Source organism: Mesoplodon mirus (assembly GCF_964341445.2).
Source record: "Mesoplodon mirus genome assembly, chromosome: 18".
Lineage (NCBI taxonomy): Eukaryota > Metazoa > Chordata > Mammalia > Artiodactyla > Ziphiidae > Mesoplodon > Mesoplodon mirus.
In genome coordinates this window covers 46,923,321-46,950,284 of record NC_138994.1, presented here as the reverse complement: position 1 = coordinate 46,950,284, position 26,964 = coordinate 46,923,321, and the positions used below count along the sequence as shown (strand labels likewise).

General features: G+C 58.0%; 4 protein-coding genes across 7 annotated transcripts; 3 read left to right on the top strand and 1 right to left on the bottom strand.

The window, feature by feature from the left end:
• Positions 1-3,941: 3,941 nt before the first annotated feature.
• TMEM256 (transmembrane protein 256) lies at positions 3,942-5,190 on the bottom strand. The gene is made up of 4 exons (XM_082604245.1): positions 5,067-5,190; positions 4,734-4,765; positions 4,397-4,477; positions 3,942-4,165 (listed from the first exon to the last, which is right to left on the bottom strand). Exons 1-4 carry the CDS (start codon positions 5,149-5,151, stop codon positions 4,022-4,024), a joined length of 342 nt encoding a protein of 113 aa, XP_082460371.1. The 5' UTR covers positions 5,152-5,190; the 3' UTR covers positions 3,942-4,021.
• A 542-nt stretch (positions 5,191-5,732) lies between these two features.
• Positions 5,733-21,055, top strand: NLGN2 (neuroligin 2). Of its 4 annotated transcripts, XM_082603679.1 has the most exons (9): positions 5,733-5,815; positions 6,116-6,694; positions 9,100-9,801; positions 13,300-13,350; positions 15,495-15,644; positions 15,818-16,003; positions 16,126-16,318; positions 16,673-17,269; positions 18,071-21,055. In XM_082603679.1, the coding sequence occupies exons 3-9, from the start codon at positions 9,345-9,347 to the stop codon at positions 18,945-18,947; spliced, it is 2,511 nt and encodes an 836-aa protein (XP_082459805.1). In that variant the 5' UTR covers positions 5,733-5,815; positions 6,116-6,694; positions 9,100-9,344; the 3' UTR covers positions 18,948-21,055. The 4 variants fall into 4 exon arrangements, with proteins under 4 accessions (XP_082459805.1, XP_082459807.1, XP_082459804.1 ...); XM_082603681.1 differs by lacking the exon at positions 5,733-5,815 and having other exon boundaries at positions 5,997-6,694; positions 9,669-9,801; XM_082603678.1 differs by lacking the exon at positions 5,733-5,815 and having other exon boundaries at positions 5,997-6,694.
• A 389-nt stretch (positions 21,056-21,444) lies between these two features.
• On the top strand, positions 21,445-22,781 carry SPEM1 (spermatid maturation 1; the record flags this gene model as incomplete). Its single annotated transcript, XM_082603905.1, has 3 exons — positions 21,445-21,716; positions 21,816-21,873; positions 22,060-22,781. The coding sequence occupies exons 1-3, from the start codon at positions 21,573-21,575 to the stop codon at positions 22,779-22,781; spliced, it is 924 nt and encodes a 307-aa protein (XP_082460031.1). The 5' UTR covers positions 21,445-21,572.
• A 2,104-nt stretch (positions 22,782-24,885) lies between these two features.
• SPEM2 (SPEM family member 2) lies at positions 24,886-26,630 on the top strand (the record flags this gene model as incomplete). The annotated part of the gene is given in 6 exon segments (XM_082604586.1): positions 24,886-25,026; positions 25,189-25,246; positions 25,380-25,738; positions 25,742-26,003; positions 26,006-26,527; positions 26,530-26,630. Coding segments are annotated over 6 exon segments (1,440 nt in total). The 5' UTR covers positions 24,886-24,888.
• Positions 26,631-26,964: the final 334 nt, after the last annotated feature.

Below are 26,964 nucleotides of genomic sequence, written 5' to 3'. Positions count from 1 at the left end.
AACTATGCATGCTGAAAACCCAGCAAATGCGCCGACGTCTTACCAGTCTCCTAAGGCAAACAAGCCCACCTCAGTATCTACTTGTAACACTGAACACATTGTATCAAATTATTTTTTAAAGGGTCTGTCTCCACTGCTGAAATCTGAGTTTCTTGGTATGTACAAGAAGGAAAAAACTCAGCTTTGGGAACTGGACAGAAGAGAGTTTGAATCACAGCTTCCCCAGGTCCTGGCTGTATGATACAGAAGAAGTTGCTTCACCTCTCTTAGCTTCACTTTCCACTGACTTGCAGGACTGTTGAGAAGACTGGACACAATGTGCAGCAATAATAGGGACCAATTACCACGTGGTCCTTATTTTTCTTGGTCTTCCAAGAGTCTGACCCACAGGGAGGATCAAAGCAAAGGTCTTAGGGATATATTACATGGACGGTGGCCATGCCAAATGTCAGGGTCTCCTCCAGCTGGAGGTTCCCTGTGCTCCAGATGCTGCCTGAGATGAAGGGTGGATGGAAATGCAGCAAGGGCACTGGACTGGGAAGTAGGAGCCTGGGGATCCAGTGTAGGCTCTGCCACTGGCACTCTGGGCCACTCTGGAGGTCCCCCTGAGGCCTTATTTTACTCTATTTTATTTTATTTTGGCCGCACCGTGTGGCTCATAGGATCTTAGTTCCCCAACCAGGGATTGAACCCAGGCCCACAGCAGTGAACTCGCAGAGCCCTAACCACTGGACTGCCCGGGAATTCCACCCCCCCCCCCCCGCTTTTTTTAAAAATTTACTTATTTGGCTGCACTGGGTCTTGGTTGCCGCACGCGGGACCTTCATTCCAGCATGTGGGATCTTTTTCTTCGTTGTGGCCTGTGGGCTCTTTAGTTGCGGCAGGTGAGCTCTCAGTTGCGCATGTGCGGTCTAGTTCCCTGACCAGGGGTCAAACCCGGGCCCCCTGCACTGGGAGCGTGGAGTCTTAGCCACTGAACCACCAGGGAAGTCCCTCCCCTCATCTTTAAAATGAAGAGATATTGTGATCCTCTACTAATACACCTCAAGTGTATGCCTCCTCCCTGGATATAAATGCTTCAGTGGCTCCCCATTGCCCTCAGAAGGGTCCAACCTCTCAGCACAGGCATTCCACCATTTGGCCCCATCTGTTCTCATCTTTCACTACTGACCCTCTCATGATCTTGAAGCCAGCCACCAGCAATTCTTTCTGGTCTTGAAGGCACAGGGCTCTCTTGCCTCCAAAGCTCTTGCCTTGGTCTGGAACACGCCGCTCTCCCTCCTTATCACTTAACTCCTGCAGGTCTCCACTAAACACTGCACTACACTGCAGCTGCTACAGGGGTCTGGAGCTTAGCCAGGACTAGGGTTGGAGATAAATTCTGGATTTAGAAATATGCAGATTGTAATTAAAGCTATGGGGCCAAATGAAATTACCTAGAAATCGTCTCACTCAGCTAAACGGTCTGCACTTTTTTGAATGCACACTGTCAGAAAAATTAAGTATGTACCCCCCAGTATACTATACAGATATGCACGTTTATAAAATATACACAAAAGTAGAAATTTTAAAAGGTGAAATTAAAATATGTATACTTATGAGTTCTACTTTTTTTTAAATTAAAATTTGGAAACCATTGATTTAAACTGGGTAGAGACAAGAAGCCGGCAAAGGAGCCACAGAGATAGGGAAGACCAGGAGAGTGGTGTCAGAGAAGGAACAGGATGTGTTCGAGAACAGTGTGGCCAACTGTGTCAAATGCTGCAGAGACTGAGGAAGATGAGACTGAAAATCATCCACTGGGTCTGGCAACCAAGAGGTCATAGTGATTCATGGGATCCTTCCAAGGGCATCTATGGGGAAGAGATGGGATAGAAGACTGACCAGCGTGGGTTGCAGAGTAAACTTGAGGCCAGATCTCTCTCCTGAGCTCAGACACCTCCCTGAGCTCCCCAACTACCTCCTTGGTGCCTCCACTTGGATGTCTCCCAGGCATTTCAGAAGCAACATGTCCAAAACTGACCTCCTGATCTGTCTCCCTCTAATCTGCCCCACCCTTCAGTGTTTCTCATCTAAGTAACAGCACCTCCATCCAACTCGGTACGTAAACCAGAAATCTCCCTCTCGTTCACCCCTTCTGAATTGAACATTTTTACCACCTCTTCCACCCTCAGCCAAGCCACCATCACCATCTCACACCTGGACCTCTTTAGTGGCCTCCTGGCTGGTTTCCCTGTTGCCATCCTTGCTGTCCTCTGATTGGTCCTCCAGACCTTTTAAACACGTAAGTCAGATCCTAGCACTCTCTCACTTTAAACCTTTCAATGACTTAACTGTTGCGCTGCAAATAAACTCTGAGTGCCTCACCACACCACACGTCAGCCATGCTGCTTTTGCTCTTTCTCCAACCCGCCCAGTTCTCTCCTGCCTCAAGGATTTCAAACTGCTCCGTTTCGGCCTGTTTGCCAGGTATTCTTTCTGCTAAAAACACACTTCCCCTCCACTCTGCGCATGGTTAGTCCCAGCTTCAACAGGACCTCCTCTGCGAGGCCTTCCCATCTAAAGGGGCACACCCTCCACTGCCCCATTGTTCCAGCCCCCCTGTTCTTTCCTTTCAAGCACATAGTATACCTCACAGTGATATACTTGTGTTTAGTTGTTTAAGGTCTGTTTCCTGTACCAGATGGGAAACCCCATGAGGGAAACATGGTGTCTGTCTCGTGCACGGTTCAATTTCCTTGTAACGTGTCTGACATGTGACCAACACTTGATGAGCCCTGGTTTAATAAAAATTGCCCACTAGATATCCTCCAGTTCTCTGCTGTAGGTGCTACTCCAGCCCACCTTGCCACCTTTTCTCATTCCTCTCCTGCCTAAGTCAGAAACTCATCCCACACGGAGGACTCAGGTGGCCCCATACCCCTCCCCTCCCACCTGTCTCTTTGTTCACTGTTTCAGCCACACAACAGAGCTCTTTTAAGAATCATCTCAGGGCTTCCCTGGTGGCGCAGTGGTTGAGAGTCCGCCTGCCGATGCAGGGGACATGGGTTCGTGCCCCTGGTCTGGGAAGATCCCACATGCCGCGGAGCGGCTGGGCCCGTGAGCCATGGCCGCTGAGCCTGCGCGTCCGGAGCCTGTGCCCCGCAACGGGAGAGGCCACAACAGTGAGAGGCCCGTGTACCGCAAAAAAAAAAAAAAAAAAAAAAATCATCTCAAGCACTGTGAAGCATTTTCTGACCCCCAATACATGATGTTCTGTCCCTGCTTTGAACCCCAAAGTATTTTGTTAACTAATGACACCTCATCCCGCCTTGCCTTAACCCTGACTTCTAGAGTAAGGGGCTGCTCAAAAAACCGTCTACCCGGATACCAAGGGGGAAAGGGGTGGGGTGGGAGGAATTAGGAGACTGGGATGGACACATATACATTATTGATACTATGTATAAAATAGACAACTGATGGGAACATACTGTAGAGCACAGGGAACGCTACCTAATGCACCGTGGTAACCTAAATGGGAGGGAAGTCCAAAAGGGAGGGGATCTCTGTATGTGTATGGCTCATTCATTTTGTTGTGCAGTGGAGGCTAACACAACATTGTAAAGCAACCACACTCCAATAAAAAATTAAAAACCCACTACCCTACAGGAATCTAGTATTAACGCTAGTGAGCATCAGAACCACAAGATGAGCTTATTAGAATACAGATTGCCAGGCCCTGAAGAGGGCTTTGGTAAGAATCTGCATTATTTCAAGCATTCTTTATGACCCTAATGTCTACCAGTTTAAGAACCTCATAACAAGTTAACTTGAAGTGAACCCTGACTCTCCACCCAGGCCCAAGTCTCGCTGATTCGGTCTTACGAAAGGGAAGGAGTTCAAAGGTTGACAATCCCTACCCTTCCTCCTTTAAGAGGTTAAGATGAACAAAGACTCCAAAGTTCTTTATTTGCCTTTCTCTTTTAATCCCCTCCGTGCTCCACTTTAAAAAGAAGTACCCAGAAATTAAACACAAGGAAGCTCAAAGAGCCAAGGCAAGCCAGCCCAAGAGTAGCAGGCTCCCTCCCACAGGGGCCAAAGTCTGGACGCTGGGGTCTCCACTCAGAGCCTGGTAGTAAAACGTGGTGCAGAATAAGGTAGTTCCAGAAGCTAGCAGTAACCCGGCCTGAAGGAGATACAAGGCGGAATGCAGGCCAGTTAAGAACAGGGCAGGCTAGACCGCCTGGAGGGGTGGGATAGGGAGGGTGGGAGGGAGACGCAAAAGGGAGGGATATGGGAACATATGTATATGTATAACTGATTAAATTTGTTATAAAGCAGGAAAAAAAAAAAAAGAACAGGGCAGGCTAGAGGGAGTGGGTGGGGCTTGGTCAGGGTTAGGGGTGGGAGGAATTACCCAGAGGGGCTTTCTGCACAGGGGCACCCCTAACAGGGCCAGGCTGTGTAAGAAGTGGTGTTTGTTGGTCTTGTCAAAGAGCTGTAAGAAAAGGAGAAATGGGGGGACTTCCTAAGCAACGCAGGATCCCGGGGGGACACAACGGACAAGAGTTCGTCCTCCAACTCCACCTCTCAAGTCCCAGCTTGACCCTCCCTCAGGCACCCAGGCCTCAAGAGTTGCATCCCTTGCCGCTACAAAGACCCGCGCCCCGTCCCTCCCCTACTTCCCTCAGGGACCCCAGACTTTGTGCCCTCATAGGCCCCGAAGCCGAGGAGCCCCAGGGCAGTTACTTCACCTCCTTCCCGTAGGCATCCGGAAACTGGGCTCCTGTGGAAAGGAGAAGCAAAGGTTACCAGTCCTAGCGCCAACCTCGACCGCCCCCACTCCCAGGGGGACCCAGGTGGACGCAGGCGAGAAAGGGCGCCCCCAGTAGGCTTCTAATTGGTGGAAACACGCATTGGGCAGTTCTGGGAACCAACTGGGCCGGGCTGAGGGACTTTAAAAGGTTTAGGGCTCCGCGGGTCGTCTGGTCGATGGGAGGGCCGACACTTCCCATAGACTCCGCCTCTGCACCAGACCCTAAAGATCGCCCCCAACACAATCCCAGCTCCATCCCCAGCCTCCTGACCGTGCGCCCCGTAGGAGGCCAAGCCTAAGGCTCCAGCTCCGGACAAGGCGCCCAGGCGGCGGAAAGCAGCCCCCGGACCAGCCATGGCAGTGGACTGTCAGGCGCCGGACGAACACCGCCCGGGCCACCCAAGAGGCCAACCAATCCCGATCTCCCATGCAAATAAGGTCCACAGGTGCCCAATCCGGGCCGTGTTCATTTCAGCGTCCAGGTCCTCACCCGGGTACTTGGGCCTTTGTAAAACCTCTGTTGAGTGGCGAAGACTTCTGGCGGGCGGAGAAACCAGAACCAATTAGGAGCGGAAGAGCGGAGCAGTGGAGGCGGGGTTGGGGGGGCGGGACTAGAGGATTTGCGTCACGGATTGGCCCACTTTCCAAGTTGGTAGCCTCTTTTAACACCTCGCCCCCCCGACCTCCGGCCAATTTCCAAAGATCCCGGTCCCCTTGCAAAGTTCTGCCCCTTTCCCCACAAGCTCCTCCTTTTTAGCTTTAAACCAGACCCACTCCCAAAAAGAGGCGGCCCCACGGATAGCGAAGCCCCACCCACCACCGTTAAACCCCGCCCACTACCCAGATGGCCCCTCCTCCAGAACCGAAGGCTCCGCCTTCATATGATGCCCTGCCCCTTAGAGTTCACCCCCTCCTTCCCCACCCCCCCGCACTAACTGCGAGAACCCGGAGGGTGGGAGATAACGGTGTGGAGGGGGGTGTCTCCACCCTGCCCTGCTGGCCTGCTTCATCCATCCGTCGGTCTGTCCACTCCCGTCCCCTTCCACCTTCTCCAATCCCCCCCACACTCTGGAGGGCGGGCGGGCAGGCGGGCAGGCGGGTGCGAGCGAGGGGTGTGCGCCGCTCTCTCGGCAGGGGGCGGGGGAGGCGGCCGCGCGGTGACGCGCGGGGCTGCTGCGGCTGCTCAGCCGGTGGATCATCACTCTCTGGCTGGGATGGACGCGGGGCGGGCGGGCCCTGGCGCGCGGGGCCAGGAGTCCGGGCCTCCCGGCTGCTGAGCATTCCCCGAAGCCTACCCCTTACCTCCGCTTTCCCTCCTAGGATCTGTGCCGACCCCCGCCCCGGGGCTCCAGACCCGGCTCCCGCCCTCCTCTGACTCCCCGGACCTCCCCCTCCCGCCCGCCCTCGGGATCGACTAGATCCCTCCCCCTCCCTGAGGATTCCGGCTGGATCCCTGCCCCTGCACCGCGGATCCTGCGCTCCCGGGTTTTGGCCCCCTGGGGATTGCCGTGGACTCCTCCTCCCGTACCCGATCCCTCAGGATCCTCCGCCTGTACCGCCTTCTGGTCCCTCGAAGCCAGCCCACGGAGCCAGTGGATCCCCAATCCAGCCCTGTCCCGTTGCCTCCTCCTCCCTCCGCCGTCCCCACTGCGGGGTTCCCTGTTCTTGGGCTCCTCCTGACCCCATCCCCTACCTCTCCTTTCCCCGGGGATCGACTGGATCCCGGCCCCGCCCCCGGGGGCTGGGGCGATCTCCCTCCCCCGCCGGGTGAGGCGCTGCGGGCGGGGGCTGGGCCTGCGGGGCCGCGGGGGCTCAGAGGCCGCCGCCCCCCTCCCGAAGCCCGTCCGCCCCCTACTCAGAGCCCTGGATGGAGGCACCACGGCCCCAGGGCTGAGCCAGGTAGGAGCTAAGCCGGGCCGGGTGGAGGGGGCTGCGTGGCGGTCCATTGGGGTCTCCCTCTCCCCATCTCTCTCCCTGCGCCTGGTTTCCCCCAGCCTGCTCTGTCTGCGTGTCTCCGCCTAGGGATGCTCTCGCCGTGTCTCTGCGTCTCGGTCTCTTTGTCTCTGCCTCTCTCCAGCCCATGAATGATCCTTTGAATGGGCCCACAGACCCCGTGTGTTCCCATCTCCCCCTCCCCCTCCTTCTCCCCTTCCCGGCCAAGCCATTTTCCCCACTGCAGGAAGAAGGGGGGGGCCTATGGCCTGAGCCCCCGTCCCTCAACTCTCTCCGACCGGGGGAGTCAGGCCTGGGCAGGAATGGAGCGAATAAGGCAGAGGGATGGGGGGGGCAAGATGTGGCAGACAGAGATGAGGAGAGCAGGGGAGAGAAAATGGGGGAGACAGAAATAGGGAAAGAGAGAGAGAAATCTGGGGAAGGGATTTGAAGGAGACAGAAAAATGAGAAGCACCAAAGAGGGAGGTTTAGAAGAGAGAGAGATGAAAGAAGACTGAGGGCGAGAGACTGAAGGCAAGAGCTGGAGCAAGCTGGAAGAGGCCGTGGAAAGATGCTCTGAGGGAGCGCTATGGAGAGGAGAGAGATGGGGGGGGAGGGCTCCAGTGGGAGGGAAGAAGGGAGAGAAGCTGGCAGGGAGGAGGCCAGGGGCCCAAAGTACCTTAAGGGAGGGGGGTGACAGAGGCAGACCTTGTTCGCGGGAGGCGGAGGGGGCGGGTGGGGGAGGGGCGGCAGGCCATGGAAGCAGAGTCCAGCCTGGCATAGGCAGAGGAGAACCTGGAGGAGCCAGCCCCAAGCCCCCTCCAGGTGATAGGGGAACAGGAGCTTAAGAGGACCTGAAGAAGGGAGGGCATGACTGGGTGTGTGTGGTAAGGATTCCTGTGTCCTCATCTCTGGAATAAATTGACACCTGCAGAGAGCCAACCGCGGGCTGGTGCCTGGCTCTGAAAACCCCGCGTCAGCAAACAGCTCTGGCGGCTGGGTGGGGGGGGGACGGGGGGGCTTGCTGAGATGACCTGGGTGTCTGCCCCTTCAGTCCGATCTGTTCCCTTGTCCTGCTCCTGCTGCCCTGAGCACCCAGGCATCAAGGCAGCAACTGTGGGGGCTGGCAAGGGGAAGGGGAGGTGAATAGCTGGGATGGGATGAGAAGAGGCCAAGGTTTGTCCCCAGGGCATGGGTCAAAATGCCATGCATGGAAAAAGAGGTGTCTGGGGTTCAAGGCTGTTCAAGACTGTGGGAGGGGAGCCATTGGTGGGTGCATCTGATTCCCCCTAAAGCCACCTCAGCACCCCTTCTCCCCAGCCAGAGGCCTGGTCACTAGGGCTAGTTCTGACTGGCCAACAAGGGACAAGAGGCAGCTCTTTTAGGGTTCTCTAGGCCCCTAGTCTCCAGATCCCCTCAACATATATACTTCTCCCTCTATGCGAAGGCTGGGGGAAACTCTAGCATTCTGACTCATGCCTCTGCTCTCCTCCTCATGCCCTGAATGGACCCCATAACCAACCCAGCCCCTTCCCATCTTCCTCCAGAAACCCCCCACCCCCACTCCAGGGTTAAAGCTGCAGCCCGTTGCCGAGGTAGCATTGCGGGGCAGCATCCTGTCGCCCAGCAACCGGCTGCAGAATCACGCACCTGTCCCCGGATTTGCCCCTCCAGCCTCCCCTCCCTGTCTAGCCCCTGCCTCAAGGCACCTTAACTTCTGAGGGGAGAAATGGAGAGGGCCTGGGGTGCAGGGGTCTCCCCCACTACACAAATCCTTCTAGAATGAGATGTTGAAGGGAGGATAAGGTGCTGGGCTTGTGCAGTCCCAAGAAAGACCTAAGTCTGGCCTGGGGTGGGGAGTTCAGTGCCATGAAATTACAGCTCAGGAGTGATTAACACGTATAAACAAACCCACCACTTCCTGCTAATTAATGACTTGGTATTTTTATTTTCTCTTCCTTGTCTGTCTCATCCCTCCCAGGGAGGTGGGAACTGGGACTCCTGAGTCCCTGAGGAGAACATGCCTGGGAGGGATAAACAGCTGGAAGGGGAAGTACTGGGTCTGGGGAGCTGACCCTCCTTCCCCTCTGGCAGTCCTAGACATTTAACACATCTGGACCTCACCCCAGCCTCAGACTTTTCTATCTGGGTCCCTGCTGAGGGGAGGGGGTGGCTGGGGTGGGGGGGGTGTCAAGGGGCCAGAGGATGGAAGGCGGGGGACAACTTGTTCTGAATTCTGAGTCACTAACCACCTGTCTCTTCTGTTTCCCCATTCCTGTCTGTCCGCCCCGTCCAATTTCCCTTCCCTTCTTGCACCTCTTCTCTGTATTTTTCTGTCCGTCCGTCTGTCTGTCCGTCCCTCCTCCCCGCAGGTCGGGCCTGCCTTCACCTTCTCCCACTTCCTTCCCCTTCCCCACCCCTCGCCCCCTCCATGGAGAGGAACAGACCCCTTCTCTGTCCCGTCTAACCCAGGTCCCTCCCCACCCCCCTCCTCCCTCCCTTTCCCCCGCCCCCTCCTCCCTCCTGGGGCGAGGGGGGCCTCCCTCCCTCTCCCCCCCCTTCTCTCTCTCTCCGAGGGGGGGGGTCCCGGGGAGGGAGGGGGGGTCCCCCGATCAGCATGTGGCTCCTGGCGCTGTGTCTGGTGGGGCTGGCGGGGGCTCAGCGTGGGGGAGGGGGTCCCGGCGGCGGCGCCCCGGGCGGCCCGGGCCTGGGTCTCGGCAGCCTCGGGGAGGAGCGCTTCCCAGTGGTGAACACGGCCTACGGGCGAGTGCGCGGCGTGCGGCGCGAGCTCAACAACGAGATCCTGGGCCCGGTCGTGCAGTTCCTGGGCGTGCCCTACGCCACGCCACCCCTGGGCGCCCGCCGCTTCCAGCCGCCCGAGGCCCCCGCCTCGTGGCCCGGCGTGCGCAACGCCACCACCCTGCCGCCCGCCTGCCCGCAGAACCTGCACGGGGCGCTGCCCGCCATCATGCTACCCGTGTGGTTCACCGACAACCTGGAGGCGGCCGCCACCTACGTGCAGAACCAGAGCGAGGACTGCCTGTACCTCAACCTCTACGTGCCCACCGAGGACGGTAAGAGCGCGGGCACCGGGCCGGGCCCCCGGTGGACACAGCCCACAGACATCCATGCACACCCTCAGGCGCCAGCAGACCCCGGGCCGGGAGCTGGGCCTTCGCCGGGGCCGTGATGGGCAGTGCGTCCCTGCGGGCTCTGCATGCCCTCCCAGGGTGGTACGGGTCCCTGCCAGGCAGTCCCAGGAACGAATCCCACAGTCAGCCCAGAAGCTCTTTGTGCGCCCAGAGAGCCGATGGCGGGGGCAGCAGGCACTAGGCTGGGCCTAACCACCCCCTGCCCACAGAGGCACACACAGAGGGGACACTGAGGGCACTGAGGACACTGAGGTGGTGGAGGCATCCATCATCAGCTGCCTGGACAGCCACTCCAGCTCTGCCCCATCTCCTGTGCCCAGGCCTGGGCTTGTCCCCAGCCACTACCCACTTGAGCTACACCTCCACCTCAAGGACAGCAAAGACTCCTCCTTCTCCCCAGACGTCCTTCTGTCACATGCAGGGCCCCTCACCTGAGCCGAGTGCCTCTTCCCCAGGATGCTCTGTCCCCTGATCGCTGTACACTCCCGAAGGATCAGGGAAGCTCCTTGCCAAGGGCCCCTCCACTCACAGCACAGCCCGCCCATATCCCCAACAGAACACCTTCCCGGGGGCTCCTCCGAGCTGGCTCTTCTTGAACTCTCTAGTTCACTACAGCAGTGCTCATAGGCCCCAGCAGCAGTCTCCCACCGGACAGTTCCCCCGCAGCCAGCCTTCAGCACATCGAGACCAACCAGTGTCAGTACCTTCCAGCAGCCCATGGCAGAGGGTAATCAGCAGGCCTGCAGCCCCCTGACAGACCATCCTCACAAAGAACCCCCACGTTATCCTTCCTACTCCCCGTGTCACCACTCCAAAACACCCGACACACACACAGACCATCCACTCTGATAACACCCGCCACAGGCCATTTTCCAACAACTTTACATATAGGCTTGGTACCCAGGAACCCCACTGTACACCCTACACACCCAACACCCACACATCATGAACTCAAGTCCCACTACAAGACCAGGAATTTCAAATGCTCAACACTCAGGTCAGGTACCCAACCGACCGGCACACTGACCTTGTGCTCTGGAATCCCACGTATCAAAATTCCCAGCACCTTCACACAGCACGGACGCCAACACTTCTCTGGAATTGTGTACCCTGTCACCCATATAGACCTGTGCTCCCCAGTATCTCTGGGTATAGATCATGTGCCCTAGTAACACCCATACGCAGACCTTTACCCCAGTAACCCTGCAGCTGGACCATGTGCTCCAACAGGCTATTCACACCACAGTCCCCTACGTTCTCAACACCTCTCAGACACTGCTTACCCCAACTCCTGCCTAGAGGTCATCAGTATCATACCTCAGGCTGTGACAGCACAGGGGGCAACCCTACACCCTACTCACAGATCAAGTACTCCAACACCTCGCTCCCTGCACCCAGAGGACATGCCAATCACAGAACACCCCATGCACCTCAACACCATCACTACCCCTCCCTGTATAAGCCACGCCTCCTAGCCACCCATACACACAATGCACAGAAGTTTCTACTCCAATCCTATTCAGATTCCAAGCACTCTGATAGGCCACTTACCCTAATACATTCCACACATCCTCCCCAATATCCCAACACCCTCTGCCTCAGAGCCATCCACTCTACCTTCCCTTGCCCTCTCATGGACCACCTACCCCAGCGCCCTCCTACCAGTGAATTATTCACCCTAGTGCCTCCAATAGGCCACCCATCTCAATGCTCTCCACTCGTGGACTTTCCACCCACATCTTCGGGTAGAAAGCTGTCCCGCCTGCAACGCCCCGCTCAGTGGGCTATTGTCTCGTCACCCCTCATGTGAAACATTCACCCAGCACTTCCCACTAATGGACTGTCCACCCCAACACCTCCATACAAATTGCCCACCCTGCCCCCACCCCACCCATGCCCACACCTTCTGTATTTTTAACCGTCGCTTATTGCAGACCTGCTTGGGGCCTGACACATTGAGGTGATCTCACTGAATTTTCACACCAGCTCTGAGAGGAAGAGGTTGACTCAGGCACACACACACACACACACACTCATACATGCTCACACAGCCGCACACATAATATTCTCACGCGCACACATGCCCTGCTGACTTCATCCCCATCCCCATCCCTATCCTGTCAGAGAAGAACAGGCCCTGATCCTAATGGGTCCCCTTGGGGCCATCACCACCAGTTGGGAGAAACCTTGCAGAGGCTGACCTCAGCCTTACTGACCTATCCCTTTGCATGCTGGTCCCCAGGCCACTGAGGAGAAATTGATCAGCCTGGGGGAACCCCTCAGGCCTCTGGGTTCCAGCTCTCCCTTGACTAATCCCCCAATCTGAAAGAAGCCTTAGAGCCAAACTCTGAGCCCAGTCTGGGGCCTTTCCTTGACGGGGCACACTTTGTGCCTCCCTGCACCTCCTGGCACCTTATGTGTCGGGCTGGCTCAGGGCACTGTGTTTCCTATTCCCTATTTGTGGACTGAACCCCCAATTGGGGAGGGGGGCTTTTGGCATTAGAGCAGGGGTTGGTGGGGGGCTGGCACCCCTGGTGGGGAGTTTACCATCTGTGGGGGAGGAGAGCAGGCCTGGGTAAGGGATGAGGTTGGGGAGGGGGGTCAGAGGGAAGAGGTGGAGTGGAGGGCAAGACCTGATGACCCCTTTCCCTGCTTCACCCCACAGTAGGGAGATGGGGTGAGAAGTCAGGCTTGTGAGTGCAGATGGAAGAGAAATGCTGGCTGGTGAGAGGCTGGGAGGTGGGCAGGCATCCCTCGCTGACCTCCCCACCGCCGGCCAGTGGAGAGCTGAGGGCTTCCAGGGGCTGTGAGCTGTGGGGACGGGCTGCCCCAACCCCATCCTACCCTCTGCCCTCCAGATCCGTCCAGAGGGAAGCAGAGTCCTTTCTGCTGGAACCCCTCCTCTCTACAGCCTGGGGGAGTGGGCAGGTGCTTGGCTGGTCCTGAAGAGGGCCTGCGTGAGTGGTGGCGCCCCTCCCCCGGGCGGGACACAGCTGGCCTTGGGCTCCCAGGCTCCCTGGTTGGCTTCCCCTCCCCTCCCACCCACCCCACCTCTAACACCGTTTCATTTCCAGCAATTAGCAAACACTTGGACAAGCCAAATCCTTTCCAGCCAAATCAATATGTCTTAAGACAGGGCTCAGCCCACTCAGGCACCCCACCCCCCCAAAACCAGCCTTTTCTTTGGGGCATGACTTTTTCTGGGGAGGGGAACAAAATTTGGGTTGTAGAAACGTTTTTCTCTTTTCTTGGTTTCTTTTTCTTGCAAACAAATTTTGCTTTTTTTGGCTTATTTTTTCTGCCCCTCACCCTCCCCTTTTCTGCTTTCTCTCCTCCCCTCCCCATCCACCACCTCCCCTCGACCCCCATCTTTCCCCACAAAATTGTCCTTTTTTCTCTGTTTTGTGTTCCCGGTCTTAGGTCCGCTCACAAAAAAACGTGACGAGGCGACGCTCAATCCGCCAGACACAGGTAGATTTAAAAATCCGCTGCTGCATGTGGTTGCTGATAAGAGGACGTTCTCGGCCCTGCCCCTAACTAAATGCCCTCACAGCCCTCAAGGCCCCTCAGTCGTTTTCCCAACTAAAAATGAAAAAGAAAAGAAAAGAAAAATTTGTAATAATTGGAAAAAAGAATTATGAAAACTTCAAACGAAATTTGAACAATGTTGGACCCACTAGAAAACCGGCAAGAAAAGCTTAAACATGGTGAAAATAAAGTGCAAAAAGAAATTGGAATGTCAGAAAAAAAACAAAAACCAAAAAACACCAAAGAATTGGATAAAATGTTTAGTTTGACAGACATTTGGACTATTTTGAAACTTGTGAAATATAACATTTGAAAAAACAATTTTAATTTGGAGCAAAATAACACTTGAAAAAAACAAATTTAAGTTGGCAAATTGATGACACAATCGAAACAGCAGAAACCTGCTACAGTTTCCAAAAAAAAAGCCTGTCCGATGCAGAAAACGCACATTTGAAGCAAATTAAAGAATTTGGACATTTTTGAAAACAGGGCCCAATATCTTGAAGTTTCACCACAAAATTTTGAAAAAGTGCAAAGCACTTTTTTCTTTTTTTCTTTTTTTCCAAAAACGGATCTTTTTGGTTTCTTGTTTTTTTGGGTTTTTTTTTTTCTTTTCTTGTTGAATCTGCCCCGAGAGCTTCTTGTTTTTTGGTTGTTGTTTTTTCTTTCTTTCTTCTTTCTTGATCCTGTTTTTTGTTGTTGGTTTTGAATTCTTGTCGCCCCAGCCCCCCCTTCCTGCTCCTCCCCTTTCTGACTCCCCCTCCCCCCTCGCTGGGAGTGGAGGTGCTGGGTGGGGAGGAGCGGGGAGGAGTAAGGACATTTAGGACAGGACCTCGGAGGGAAGGAGACCAGCCTGAGCTGTTGGAAGGCCACTGGAGGTTCAGGAACAAAGGGAAGAATAGGATCGGGGGGAGGACACAGAGAGGGCACTGCCCACCTAGTAGCTCCTGGCCAAAGTCAGGTGGAAGGAGGTGTCATAGAAGGTCCTAAGAGACAGGAGGCAGGAAGCTGTCTGTGGGGGTGTGGAGGGGAGTGTCTCAGTGACCTGTTGGTTGACCTTCTGCCAGGAGGGAAGTTTCTAGCGGCATGAGGGAGGCGGGCAGAGGCACTGGGGACCAGCTGTGCTGGCGTCACCCCAGGCCTGGATCTTATTTGCCCCAGTGCCCAGGCTGGTCAGAGACTGCAGGTGTCAAGAAAGAGGAGGGCCTGGAGGCCAGGGGTGACGCCAGCACAGGCACTGTGGCTGCATCGTGGAGGAGCTGCAGGGGCAGGGACCCTGGCAAGCCCTCTCAGACTCCCGCCCTCTTCCGGAATTAGTTACCCCTCAGTCCAGTCTGTAGTGCCTCAAGGGGCCTTCTACATATGGGAGTGATCATGGGATCCTTTGGGGACATGGCAAGAGAAGGGTCCAGAACTCAGGACTTAGGCCAGTTTGGGGGGTCCGAGACTAGAGCTGCACCCTGGCTTCATTAAGCAGGCTCTTTCCCACCCTGCTGCCTCCTGCCACAGTAATTAGGCTGGGGGTTGTCATGGTAACTGGGGAGGTGACCTAGAAAGGAATTAGGGCGGGGAGGAGACCAAGCCCCCAGGGACCCTAGGGCCTGGCACCCCCTCACCCACAGACCAGGCTACCATGTGGAGCTGAGGCCCACGGCCTGAGTCGAAGGAAACGCCAGGACCCTCCCAGGATCTCTAGCTCTAGTGGCAGCCTTGGGAGCTCGCTCTTCCTAGGAGCAGGAAGGAGATTTGCTGTGTGTGTGTGGGGAGGGGTTCCCCTGGGTCCAGCAGATGACCTGAGGAGAGCCAGCCCCCAGCCCTGCCTCTGCTAGGCTTCTTGGAAGGTCTGCCAGGCATGTGGAGAAGTGCTGTAGGGCACACCGGCAGGAGGTGGGGAGGGATCTTCTGCCAGGGCTAGCTGGGGAGGGAGGGAGGGGAATCCGGTCTTGCCCCCCAGGGATGGGAGTGACATGTCCCCTGAGCTCTGGGCTGGAGCTCAGCAGGCCTGGGAGCTGGGCGGTGCTGCTTCTGGTCTGACTGTGTCCTTGTCCCCCACCCCCGGCCCACCTACCCGCCCCCTCCCCACACAGATATCCGGGACTCCGGGAAGAAGCCGGTGATGCTGTTTCTGCATGGCGGCTCCTACATGGAGGGCACCGGGAACATGTTCGATGGCTCTGTCCTGGCCGCCTACGGCAACGTCATTGTAGCCACACTCAACTACCGGCTTGGGGTGCTCGGTGAGGGTGGGCAGCCAACTCTAGGGGCTGGAGTCTGGGAGGAGGGCCTGCCGGCAGGGTTCCTCTAAACCCAGCAGAAGCAGAATGGCTTCTGGGCTGGACTGAGCTGCCCAGAAAGAGGGCAAGGGTGCTGTGACACCCCCAGGAAGCCCCCTTTCTTCCTCTACCCCCAGGTTTTCTCAGCACTGGAGACCAGGCTGCAAAAGGCAACTATGGGCTCCTGGACCAGATCCAGGCCCTGCGCTGGCTCAGTGAGAACATTGCCCACTTTGGGGGCGACCCCGAGCGCATCACCATCTTCGGATCTGGGGCAGGGGCCTCCTGTGTCAACCTTCTGATCCTCTCCCACCATTCGGAAGGTACCAGCCACCTCCTCAGCCTGTCCCTCCTGTCCCCTTTCTCACACCCCCGACCCCACCAGGTCCCCCTTCTCCTCCCTCAGGCTGATACAGCCCAGCCTAAAGCCTGCCTGTCCCACCAGGGCTGTTCCAAAAGGCCATTGCCCAGAGTGGCACTGCCATTTCTAGCTGGTCTGTCAACTACCAGCCGCTCAAGTACACGCGGCTGCTGGCGGCCAAGGTGGGCTGTGACCGGGAGGACAGCGCCGAGGCCGTGGAGTGTCTGCGCCGGAAGCCTTCTCGGGAGCTGGTGGACCAGGACGTGCAGCCCGCCCGGTATGGGGGTGGGAGAGGGCCAGGTCCAGGCCTCCATTCTCCTTGTTGGTTCCAAGGAGGTTGAGGGTGAAAGGTACCCGCAGGCCACAGGCATTCCATTTAGCCAGAAGAGGTGGGCTTCAGGGCCCTGCCTTCTCCCAGAAGCCTTCCCTAAGCAGAGGTGCCTAAACAGAGCCAGTGCGCAGGAGGCTCCATGAAGTGCTTGAGGGAGGACTTCCCGAGAGGCCAAGTACCCTGAAGGGCTCAGAAGGTTTTAACTAGGGGATAGTGGTCTTCTGAGCAGAGGACTCAGCAGGCTGTGAGCTGAGAGGAGGCCAGTGAACAGGTGATGCGACCTTGACCCCTTCTCCCCAGCTACCATATCGCCTTTGGGCCCGTGGTGGACGGTGACGTAGTCCCCGATGACCCTGAGATCCTCATGCAGCAGGGAGAATTCCTCAACTACGACATGCTCATCGGAGTCAACCAGGGAGAGGGCCTCAAGTTCGTGGAGGACTCGGCGGAGAGCGAGGACGGCGTGTCCGCCAGCGCCTTCGACTTCACCGTCTCCAACTTTGTGGACAACCTGTATGGCTACCCGGAGGGCAAGGATGTGCTGCGGGAGACCATCAAGTTTATGTACACGGACTGGGCCGACAGGGACAATGGCGAGATGCGGCGCAAGACCCTGCTGGCGCTCTTTACCGACCACCAGTGGGTGGCACCGGCTGTGGCCACCGCCAAGTTGCACGCTGACTACCAGTCCCCTGTCTACTTTTACACCTTCTACCACCACTGCCAGGCTGAGGGCCGGCCCGAGTGGGCAGATGCAGCGCACGGGGACGAGCTACCCTATGTCTTTGGTGTGCCCATGGTGGGCGCCACCGACCTCTTCCCCTGCAACTTCTCCAAGAATGATGTCATGCTCAGCGCCGTGGTCATGACCTACTGGACCAACTTCGCCAAGACTGGGTGAGGGCCAGAGGGGCTGGGTCGGGCATCCCTGCGGGTCAGGGCACACCCCCCCCTCCGCCCTCAGTCCCTTCTCTCCCTCTCCTTCACACGGCCATCATTCCTCCATCGAGGCACTCTTGCCTGCTCGACTCAGACACCTGCCGGACAGCTCCTCTGTGTGTGTTGGAGACGCAGAAGAGTTGGACAGAGAGGTCCCTGTCTTTTCTGGGGGGCGGGCTCACTTGGTGCCTTTGGCTCCGTGTCTGTCTCTCCTTCCCTCCCTTGCCCACCCAGCTCTCTCCTTCTCCTCCCAGAGCTCGGCCCTCTGTCTGAGTGCGCCCATCTGTGTATCTGAGTGTGTGTGAGGGTCTGTGTCTGTCTGTCTATTGCTGTCTCTGCCTCTCTCTCTTGAAATCTCTTGATATCTCTGCTTGCTTTGATCTGGTTACTCTGTACTCGCTGGTTTCCCCCTGGCTGTCTCTCATGTCCCTTTGTGTCTCTGTTTCCATATGTCTCTAGCTCATTCAGTCTCAGACTCTGCCTCTGTCACTGGTGGTCTGTCTCTGCCCTCTCTGCCCCTCTGTCCTCATCTCAGACTGTCTCTGGCGGTCTGGCTTCATCCCTATTTGTCTGTCTGTCCGTCCGTCTCTGGCAGTTTCTCTGTCTCTTCGTATCCGCCTCTGTCTGTCTTCCCGTCTCCCCAGCTCTCTGCATCTCTGTCCGTCTCTCTCCACATTCCTCCCATAGCACGCCCCCACCCCCGCCTTTCATGGGAGACTCACCCTTACTCCTCCTTTCCCTGCCCCCCTGTGTCCACAGCGACCCCAACCAGCCGGTGCCACAGGACACCAAGTTCATCCACACCAAGCCCAACCGCTTCGAGGAGGTGGTGTGGAGCAAGTTCAACAGCAAGGAGAAGCAGTACCTGCACATCGGCTTGAAGCCGCGCGTGCGCGACAACTACCGCGCCAACAAGGTGGCCTTCTGGCTGGAGCTCGTGCCGCACCTGCACAACCTGCACACGGAGCTCTTCACCACCACCACGCGCCTCCCTCCCTACGCCACGCGCTGGCCGCCGCGCCCGCCCCCTGGTGCCCCCGGCACTCGCCGCCCGCCGCCTCCAGCCACCCTGCCGCCCGAGCCCGAGCCCGAGCCGGGCCCCCGGGCCTACGACCGCTTCCCCGGGGACTCCCGAGACTACTCCACGGAGCTCAGCGTCACCGTGGCCGTGGGCGCCTCCCTCCTCTTCCTCAACATCCTTGCCTTCGCCGCCCTCTACTACAAGCGGGACCGGCGGCAGGAGCTGCGGTGCAGGCGGCTCAGCCCCCCTGGCGGCTCAGGCTCCGGCGTGCCTGGCGGCGGGGGCCCCCTGCTCCCTGCGGCCGGCCGTGAGCTGCCACCCGAGGAGGAGCTGGTGTCGCTGCAGCTGAAGCGGGGCGGGGGCGTCGGGGCGGACCCTGCGGAGGCCCTGCGCCCCGCCTGCCCGCCCGACTACACCCTGGCCCTGCGCCGGGCGCCGGACGATGTGCCTCTCTTGGCCCCCGGGGCCCTGACCCTGCTGCCCAGCGGCCTGGGGCCACCCCCTCCCCCGCCGCCCCCCTCCCTCCATCCCTTTGGGCCCTTCCCCCCGCCTCCCCCCACCGCTACCAGCCACAACAACACGCTCCCCCATCCCCACTCCACCACTCGGGTATAGGGGGCGGCTCGGGGAGGCCCCCCTCCCCGGCCCTCCCGGCCCGCTCAGAAGGCAGGGAGGAGGACTTGGCGACAGGCTTTTGTCGTGTGGAGCTGTCACACGTCTCGAGGAGCTTTAGGTGGACATGGGTTTCCTCGCCGGGATGTGTGTGCTTCTCCCGCGCGGAGTGGCCCGTTCTCTTCTCCGGACCTGGGCCTTTGAACAACTGGGGGGGTGTTTTTTCCCCTCCGTCGTCTGGACACCCATCTTCGGTGTGTGGAGACGTGGAAGTATTTTCCCACGTGGAGGTGTGCTTTCTCACGAGGGGGTGTGTTTTCCCATGTGCAGGGTGAGGGTTTTTTTTGCCGCCCTGGACACATGTTGGCTCCCTCAAAGAATTTCTGTGGGGATTTGTGCCCCAGAATCCTGTTCCCTCATGCCTTCTCCCACCTCCTCCCTCCTCCCACCCCCTGGAGACCCTGGAAGTGGTGTGTTCACAAACAGCGACCCTTGGCCACCGGACGACGCGGGGTGGTGCCTGGGAAGTAGCGAGGAAATCACAGCCCCCCTGCCCTGCCCCCAGCCCTCCTGCCCCAGCGAAGCATGTGTATCCCCCGTGGCACAAGTGAGGTGAAGTACGGTCTCCCCCGGGCAGGCCTCGCCTTCCACAGATGACAGACACACATTCCCTGCCACGGGGAAGGGAGGAGATCCTGCATCTCTGTGCTGCCTGGGAACTTGTCTTCCCCTGGGTCCAGGATGCATTTCTGAGTGGAAACATGTTCTTGCATGTGGATGTATGTTTTCCCATGCAGACGGCCTCTTTCTCTCCAGCACTTCCCTGCATCTTAGGGCCTCAGGCCCAGCACTTAACTTCTCACATAGCAGGTGTGAAAGGACTTCAAACTGACGGAAGCTGAGGGGGAGGGACAAACCCTGAGGAGATGAACAGACCCTAAGCTCTGCCCTTGCTTCCCCTAGAGTTCAAGGGGTGGGGGCCTGCGTGGCACCTGCCGCCCACAGAGGCCGTGCATGTTTGACCAAAGCCCTCACCGTGGTCTGAGGGCAGCCCTTCTTCCCTCAGTCCTCAGACCGTTGCTCATCCGTGCCAAACTGGTGAGGTGGGTTTGAGGGGCGAAGACCCCCCAAAACGTGCCAAGGATTCCTCAGCCCTGGGCCCGGGCAGGTAGGATACAGGAGAGGGGGAGGTGGCAGCTAAAGGGGTCCCGCCTGCGTCCCTCTTCTCGCCATGTCTCATCGCTCCTTCTCTGCCCCTGTTTTCCCTCCCCCCTTCGCTGTCCCCCTCTGAAGCCATCCCTTCCTGGTCTCAAGCCAGCTTCTCCCCTCCCCTCAGCTGCCCACCCCCTCCTTTGACCTGCCCCCTCTCCCCTGGGCCGCCAGGGCTGAAGGAAAGGAGCAGTGGAGGGGGGAGGGGAGGAGAGCAGGGGAGAAAGGCTTCCCCAGACAGGTTGGGGGAGAGAACGGGGTCCGCTGTACTGAGGAACAGATGGAGGGGGCAGTGGGGGACGGCGCTTGGGCAGACACCAGCAGGAAGAATTTGATTTGAAACGATATGTGTAAGGTGACTGCCCAAAGAGAAACAGTTTGGGCCTCTGGGGAAAAGAACAATGTCGGGAAGGGTTTCAAGGGACACCAGCCGAGAAGGAGCCAATCCTCGTCTGCTGGCATTTTGTGGGTTCATTAGTGCCAAATTTGAATAGGGTGTGGAGTGCTGTCTTCCACTGACACCCAAATCCAGAATCCCTGGTCTTGGCTCCCCAGAACTTTGCCTCCTGACTGTCCCTTCTGCCCTCACCTCCACCCACGGAAAGTTAGTTCTTTTCCCACCCCTTCCCCTGCCTGGTCTAGCTCCTTTCCAAACAGCCCTGCCTTCTAAATGCTAGGGACCTGGGCCCTGAACCCTGTAGACAGATGCCCCCCAAACTGGGGCATGGGAGGGGGGCTGGGGGACCCCATGATTCAGCCACGGACTCCAATGCCCAGCCCCTGTCCCCAGAACAATTCCTTGACAATCCCATGTCCCCACCCCAACCCTTCGCGGCTCTGTACACATTTTTAAACCTGGCAAAAGATGAAGAGAATATTGTAAATATAAAAGTTTAACTGTTGGTTTTGCCTGCTGTTATGTTGGGAGGTAGGGGTGGGGCTCTAAAGAAACAAACCTTGGAGAAGTGACTCTGCCAGTGAGGGAGGAGGAGGGGGTCCGAGCCCACAGCCCTTTCCAGTGAACAGCTCTGAGGTCAGAGAGAAAGGGGGAGTGGGTGCTGGGGTGAGGTGGTCATTGGTAATGGGGTTGTTTGGGGAGTTCAGATCAGGACCAGTGTCTGTGCAGAGGTCAGAGCCTGGCGTAGAGGACCAGGCAGGGGCTGATGGGGACAGACACCAAACAGGCCAGAGGGCCTATGGGCTGGTGCAGGTGGCTGGCTACAGGAGAGACACGCAAGGTGAAGGGTTTGGCCTCTGCTAAGCCCTGGCCCAGGCTGGAGGGTCAAACACAGGCCCAGGACTCTTGGCACATTGTGAGGGAGAGCCCCACATCATTGTGACCCTCTTACTCCCGGGAGCCTCAGGGACAGGAAGGCGGCCAGTGGTAGTGTGGGCACAGTGGAACCCCTAGGAACCCCCATGGCCACGGCTGAGTGGCCCCGGCCCAGGGAGGCCTCGTGTCACAGCCCCAGCACCAACAACTGCCAGGACCTGGGCAACTCCATCCTGTTGCTGCTAGGCCTCGTCATCTGCATTAACATTGGCATCAATGTGGTGACACTGGTCAGAGTGGGGCTGGGTGGGAGGGTGCTGGCGGGATGGCTGGGGGGCAGGCCGGGTGGCCGGGGCCTGCCTGGGGTCACTATGTCCTCTCCCACCTAGCTCTGGCACAGACTCCGTGGCTTCTTACACCAAGTGTTTCCTGTTATTTGTGAGAAAGGTAAGTGGAGGATGGGGAGGTTGGGGAATAGGAAAGGCAGAAACCAGGTGTTCTAGCCCTGACCTTAAGTGGACCCCTTCCCCTCCCTCTCTCCCTGCTCAGACACCATAGCTTCCTGCACCCTGCCTCTCCACCCCTGGAGGAGCCAGGCTCCCCACCAGCCTCTCACCTGTCCCCCATCCACAGAAGCTTCTAAGTTATGCTCACCTGGGAAGCAGACCCAGCCCCCGAAGAAGAGCGCCCCTGCAGTCTGCCGTTGGTGCACCATGGACCCTGTGAAAATGACTGTGTCCCCCGCACCCACTCGCCGCCGTCGCCGTAGAGACTCTTCACGCCGCGCCCGCCGCCCCGTAGCTTGGGCCCCTGACACTGACAGCAATGACAAGAAGCCCCCACGTCAGCACACAACAATCTGTTCCCACAACTGGGATTGCCCCAAGGACTGGGAAGGCTTTCAGTCCACCCAGGGGTTCTGGACTCCCTGGGCCCAGGATGCTGTGGAGCCACCTACCCAGACCATCCACTTCCAGCAAACTGTAGAGGGAAGGCTGCTCAAAAGAGAGACGCAGTCAGAGCTGGGCCCAGAGGCCTACGTGAACCCTGTGAACCCCCTGCCCCACAGCCCTCAGGCCCTGAGCCACAAGAACAGTGCGGGGGTGCCCCAGGCAGAACAGGAGCAGTGCTTGCGAGCCCAGCCACCCATCCTGGGCCCGGCCCACGTCCCAGACATCCGCCGGCGCCACTCCTCAGGGCGCGAAGTCTATGATGCCAGAGACGTGAGGCGGCAGATGCGGGAGCTGACCAGGGAGGTGGAGGCCCTGTCCCACCATTACCCACCGGTCTCTGGATCCAGCACGGCTGAGGGGACGGGAAATGCCTGGGTATACCGTTCCCTGACAGAGAAGTGACTGGGAGAGGAATAAAAAGAAGAGAGGAGGTGGTTTGTCGTGGTGTGGGGGGTGCCAGGGCCCACACAGCACCCAGAAGCCTGGTTGCTAAGGTAATGATCTCCCTGGCAACAGGGCCTAGAGAGCCCTGAGGACCCTCATCAACCTCTTGGCCTCACCAGGCCCTGTCCTCAGCCCTTGCCCAGGCCCTTCTTGGTTCCAAGGCTCCCACCTGCCTCTCCTCTGTTCTTTAGTGCCCAGGGAAGCCCCCCAAATCCCATTCCAGATCCCCAGGCAGTACTGCACTTGAGTGGAAACCCTCATCCCCATGGCCTCAGTCTCTCAGAGGTCTGGCTCCTACCAGAGCCCAGGTTTAGGCTGTAACTACAGGTGAGGTGTGGTCCCTCTGAAGCCCTGGTTTCTTTGGGGAGGGATGGCTGAGAGTGAGGGTAACCAGGCCCTCACAGTTCCCCAGTCAGAACCCAAGGCTCCTGTATACTCGAGAAGGCTTGGAGCGGAGGATAAAATATTGAGGACACCCTCAAGGGCTGCCTCCACACAGCCCTGTGTGACCTCACTCCTCTGATTAGCACTTCCATGTCACAAATGAGGAGACTGAGGCTCAGAGACGCCAAGTGACTTATTCATGGTCACGGACACCAAGGATCAACTTCATGGCCTCAGACGCTCCGTCCCCCTGCTCCCACAGGTAGATTCCCATTGCTACTGAGTCAGCCTGGCCCATCAGAGTCTCCTCCCACCTTCCTCAGTTTCCCATGTAAACTCATCAGAATATTGCATCCACTGGACAGCAGGGAAACCCAGGCTCTACCTACTTCTAGACAGTTGGGATCACACACACGCACATAACTTGGGAACAAGGAGCCAGGTCGAAGGGACTAGACCTCATCTTCCATACCAGATGGGTTCCTGGAATGTGAGCAGATAGGCCTTTTATGAATCACCCTGCTTCTCTGTTCATTTTCATTTGACTAACGTTATCGATCATTTTAAGCTGATTCCATTAAGTGGGTCTATATTGAGCACCTGCTATGTGCTTGGAGTCTTGACGGAAAATGCCCACTGGCTGTTTCTATTTCTTTCTTTCTTTTTTTTTTTTTTTGGCCATGCAGTGTGGTTTGCAGGATCTTAGTTCCCCGACCAGGGATTGAACAGTGGCCCTCAGCAATGAAAGCGTGGAGTCCTAATCACTGGACCTCCCGGGAATTTCCTGTTCCTCTATATCTGTTGAGATGTTCATTGTGCAAACAAAATGACTTGAGGTTCCCCAGGGACCACTTTCACAGACCCCAGCAATGAACCCGGTTTATAATAGTAGATTCCTTTTGTCATATCAACAGTTATATCTGTTTTGTGCTTTGTGAATTTCATGTGGTTTTCTTAAGACAGCAGCTAACCGTTTTTCAACTGGGAGGGCAGTTGGTTAGGAAGGAGAGAAACCATGGTTGGGGGTGGTCTCTGGCAAGGATGGCAAACCCTTGCTCTGAAGCGAAGGGACCAGTGGGCTCAGTGACCACCAACACCTAAGGCTGCAACCCCTGGCCAGGAAGGGGTAGGTATGGTGGGTATAGAGGGGTTATGACAGGGAAATGGGCAGGACAAGGAGGGGATGGTGCAGTGGGGGGACCCCAGAGGGGACTCTTAACTGTCACTCATCCATCTAGTCACCCTCGCTGCTGGCCCCAAGCAGGCGTGGGTGGGGAATCCCAACAGGCTACATAAGCTTCCATGATGTCTCGAACAATGAAACGGAGGAAATCCTATATGCATGATCCAGTCACTATGAAGACTGTCTCTCATCTGTAGCAACCATGCTTGCAAATCAAGTTAAGCAAGGCCCCATGGAGACAGAAGGACAGACTGAACTCTGGGGACTAGGCTCCATGTAGTGGGAGCCAAGGGCAGAGATGGCCACATAAAGGGCCAGCTGAGTGGATGAAAGATTGGCCACCTCCGCACTGTGACTCCCTGCAACGTGCCTCATTATGACCATGCTCCCTCACCTGTTGGTGGGTGTCCCCAGGTCCTGGCATGAGTGCAGTGTGGGTCAGGGCCAGTGGCGGGAGGGGGCGGTCCGTGGCCCAGGTGGCCCTAGGACCCCCCCACCATGGAAAACCGGCTCTGGTATGACAACCTGGGGTGCTGCCATCAATACCAAGAAAGTACCCAGAATGCGGAGGACTTCCTACTCCTGCTGCTGGGCCTTGTCATTCTTGTCAGCATTGGGATCAGCATGGCAACTATGGTCAGCAATGGTTGGGGACCACCAGTAGGGGTGAAGAGGGCTGAGGGTGGGAACCAGCTGCAGCCTGCACCTCCGTCTGCAGGAACGGTCTTGGCTGGGAGGGGGGATGAGGGTAGAGAGCGTGGCCTTCATTTTCACCCACCCCACCCCACCCCACGCCAGATATGGCATGGGCTCCAGAATTCCTTAGACAAGACCATCTATTGGACTAATCAGAAAAGTAAGTACAGAAGACAGGTAGGGGGCACCCCGCCCCCGCCATTCCCAGGGCCCTAGAAACCCAGGCCCCCAGGTTCCCAACCCTGAACTCTTCTGACAGTTGCCCTGCCCTCACGGACTTTCGCCTCCCCCAGATGAAATCTCGCAGGCTTGTGAAAGTTCCCCCAACCATCCTCCAGCCAAGGCCCAAGACGTCCGCATCCACTGCACCCTGGACCCTGTGGAAGTGAGAATGGCCCGGCCCACTTGCTACTCCTCGTCCTCCTACCGTCATCTCTGCAACTGTAGCTGCAGCTGCAGCCGCCGCCCCTGCAGCCACCAGCGGAGGCCAAAGAACCGCAAACAATTCCCCTACAGTTGCTCAGGCTTCCGTAGGCCGCATCGCAGCCACGGGATGTCACAGCTGCGGCAGATGCCCTCCTTTGATCGGGAAGACCCAGACTCCTACCTGGAGGAGGAGGATGACGTTTTCTTCCCACAACCCAAGTACCCGTAGGGGTGCTGGGGAGGGCTCTACCAGCAGATGGGCCTGCCTTCCAACGTGGGCCTCTGGGGCCGCCAGGGTGGGATCCTGGCCAGCCTGCCACCACCCTGTCTCTACCTGTCGCCCGAGCTGCGCCGCATGCCCAAGCGTGTGGAGGCCAAGTCCGAGCTAAGGCTGCAGTCCTTCCGGGCCCCCTACTCACCAGCCCGCATCTGGGGCAACATGGAGGCTGACCAGTGGACCTTGTCTCCACCACCTCCCCGACGGCTGCCCCCAACCCCTCGTGGGTCCCTGGGGGGCACAGCACTCACCCCTCAAGGGGCCAGCTCCTGTATGACTCCTGGGATCAGCGGTGGCGTGGTCTGGAAGGCTCTGAGCCTCCATCCGCTCTGGTGCCTCGGGGCTGCCGGCCCGAAGCCTGGCAGCGCAACTCCCCCCCGGCCCACGGACGGAGCCTCCCCAGCTGTGCTCACAGCCAGCCCAACCACAGCCCGCACCCCTCCATGGGACACTTGAACTACTCCTGGGATCCCCACGAGGTGCGGCGCCGGGCGGCCGAATGGGCGGAGATGCTGCCCGTTGGGCGCCCTCTGGCCACCTCCGCCTCCCTCACGGTGCTGGCCGAGGCCTCGTACCAGCGGGCCCCGGCTCCCAGCTCAGCGCTGCTCCTCCGCCCCTCCCAGCCCCTGCCCGATGTCCAGGCTACCGAGCACCGTCCACCCCCGCCCACCTTCATGCCACTCAGCCGGAACCCCGGGGGCAATGCCAACTACCAGGTGTATGACAGCCTGGAGCTGAAGCGGTAAGTGCAGGAAGCCAAGCACGGGCCAACTCGCTGCTACCTTCCACCTCGGCCTCGAGGCCCTCTCTGCATGGGAGTCAGACTGGGAAAATGAACTGACCAGCAGCAAGTGGGGGCGGGGGCGGGGGGTGGCAGGGCATGGAGAGAGGAAGAAAGAGCACCAGAGTCCAGGAAACATTGGTGGTCTGTGGCTTGGAAGCGCCACTCCTTCTGCCAGCCTGGGTCCCTGCCCTTGGCTTCCTGCAGTAAGAAGCCAGTGTCCCCTTCTTGGCCTGAGGGTCCCCTTGGTTTAGTGGCCACAGTCCTGCCAGCAGGCCCCTCCTGGTCCTATACCATGCACTAAGTAGATCTGTAGCTGCAGACTCCAAACCACTGGTCTCTGGGCACCTCCTCTGTGTCTCAGCTGTCCCTGTCCCCAAAGAGCCTCATACAA

Excerpts from the sequence above, each read along its gene's own strand:
- TMEM256 (XM_082604245.1), bottom strand. The coding sequence starts at position 5,151 with ATGGCTGGTCCGGGGGCTGCTTTCCGCCGCCTGGGCGCCTTGTCCGGA. Across the intron at positions 4,766-5,066 it reads GGCCTCCTACGGGGCGCACG|GAGCCCAGTTTCCGGATGCC; the intron begins GTCAGGAGGCTG and ends TCCTTTCCACAG. Across the intron at positions 4,166-4,396 it reads TGTGCAGAAAGCCCCTCTGG|GCCGGGTTACTGCTAGCTTC; the intron begins GTAATTCCTCCC and ends TATCTCCTTCAG.
- NLGN2 (XM_082603679.1), top strand. The coding sequence starts at position 9,345 with ATGTGGCTCCTGGCGCTGTGTCTGGTGGGGCTGGCGGGGGCTCAGCGT. Across the intron at positions 13,351-15,494 it reads GCTCAATCCGCCAGACACAG|ATATCCGGGACTCCGGGAAG; the intron begins GTAGATTTAAAA and ends CTCCCCACACAG. Across the intron at positions 16,004-16,125 it reads CCTCTCCCACCATTCGGAAG|GGCTGTTCCAAAAGGCCATT; the intron begins GTACCAGCCACC and ends CTGTCCCACCAG.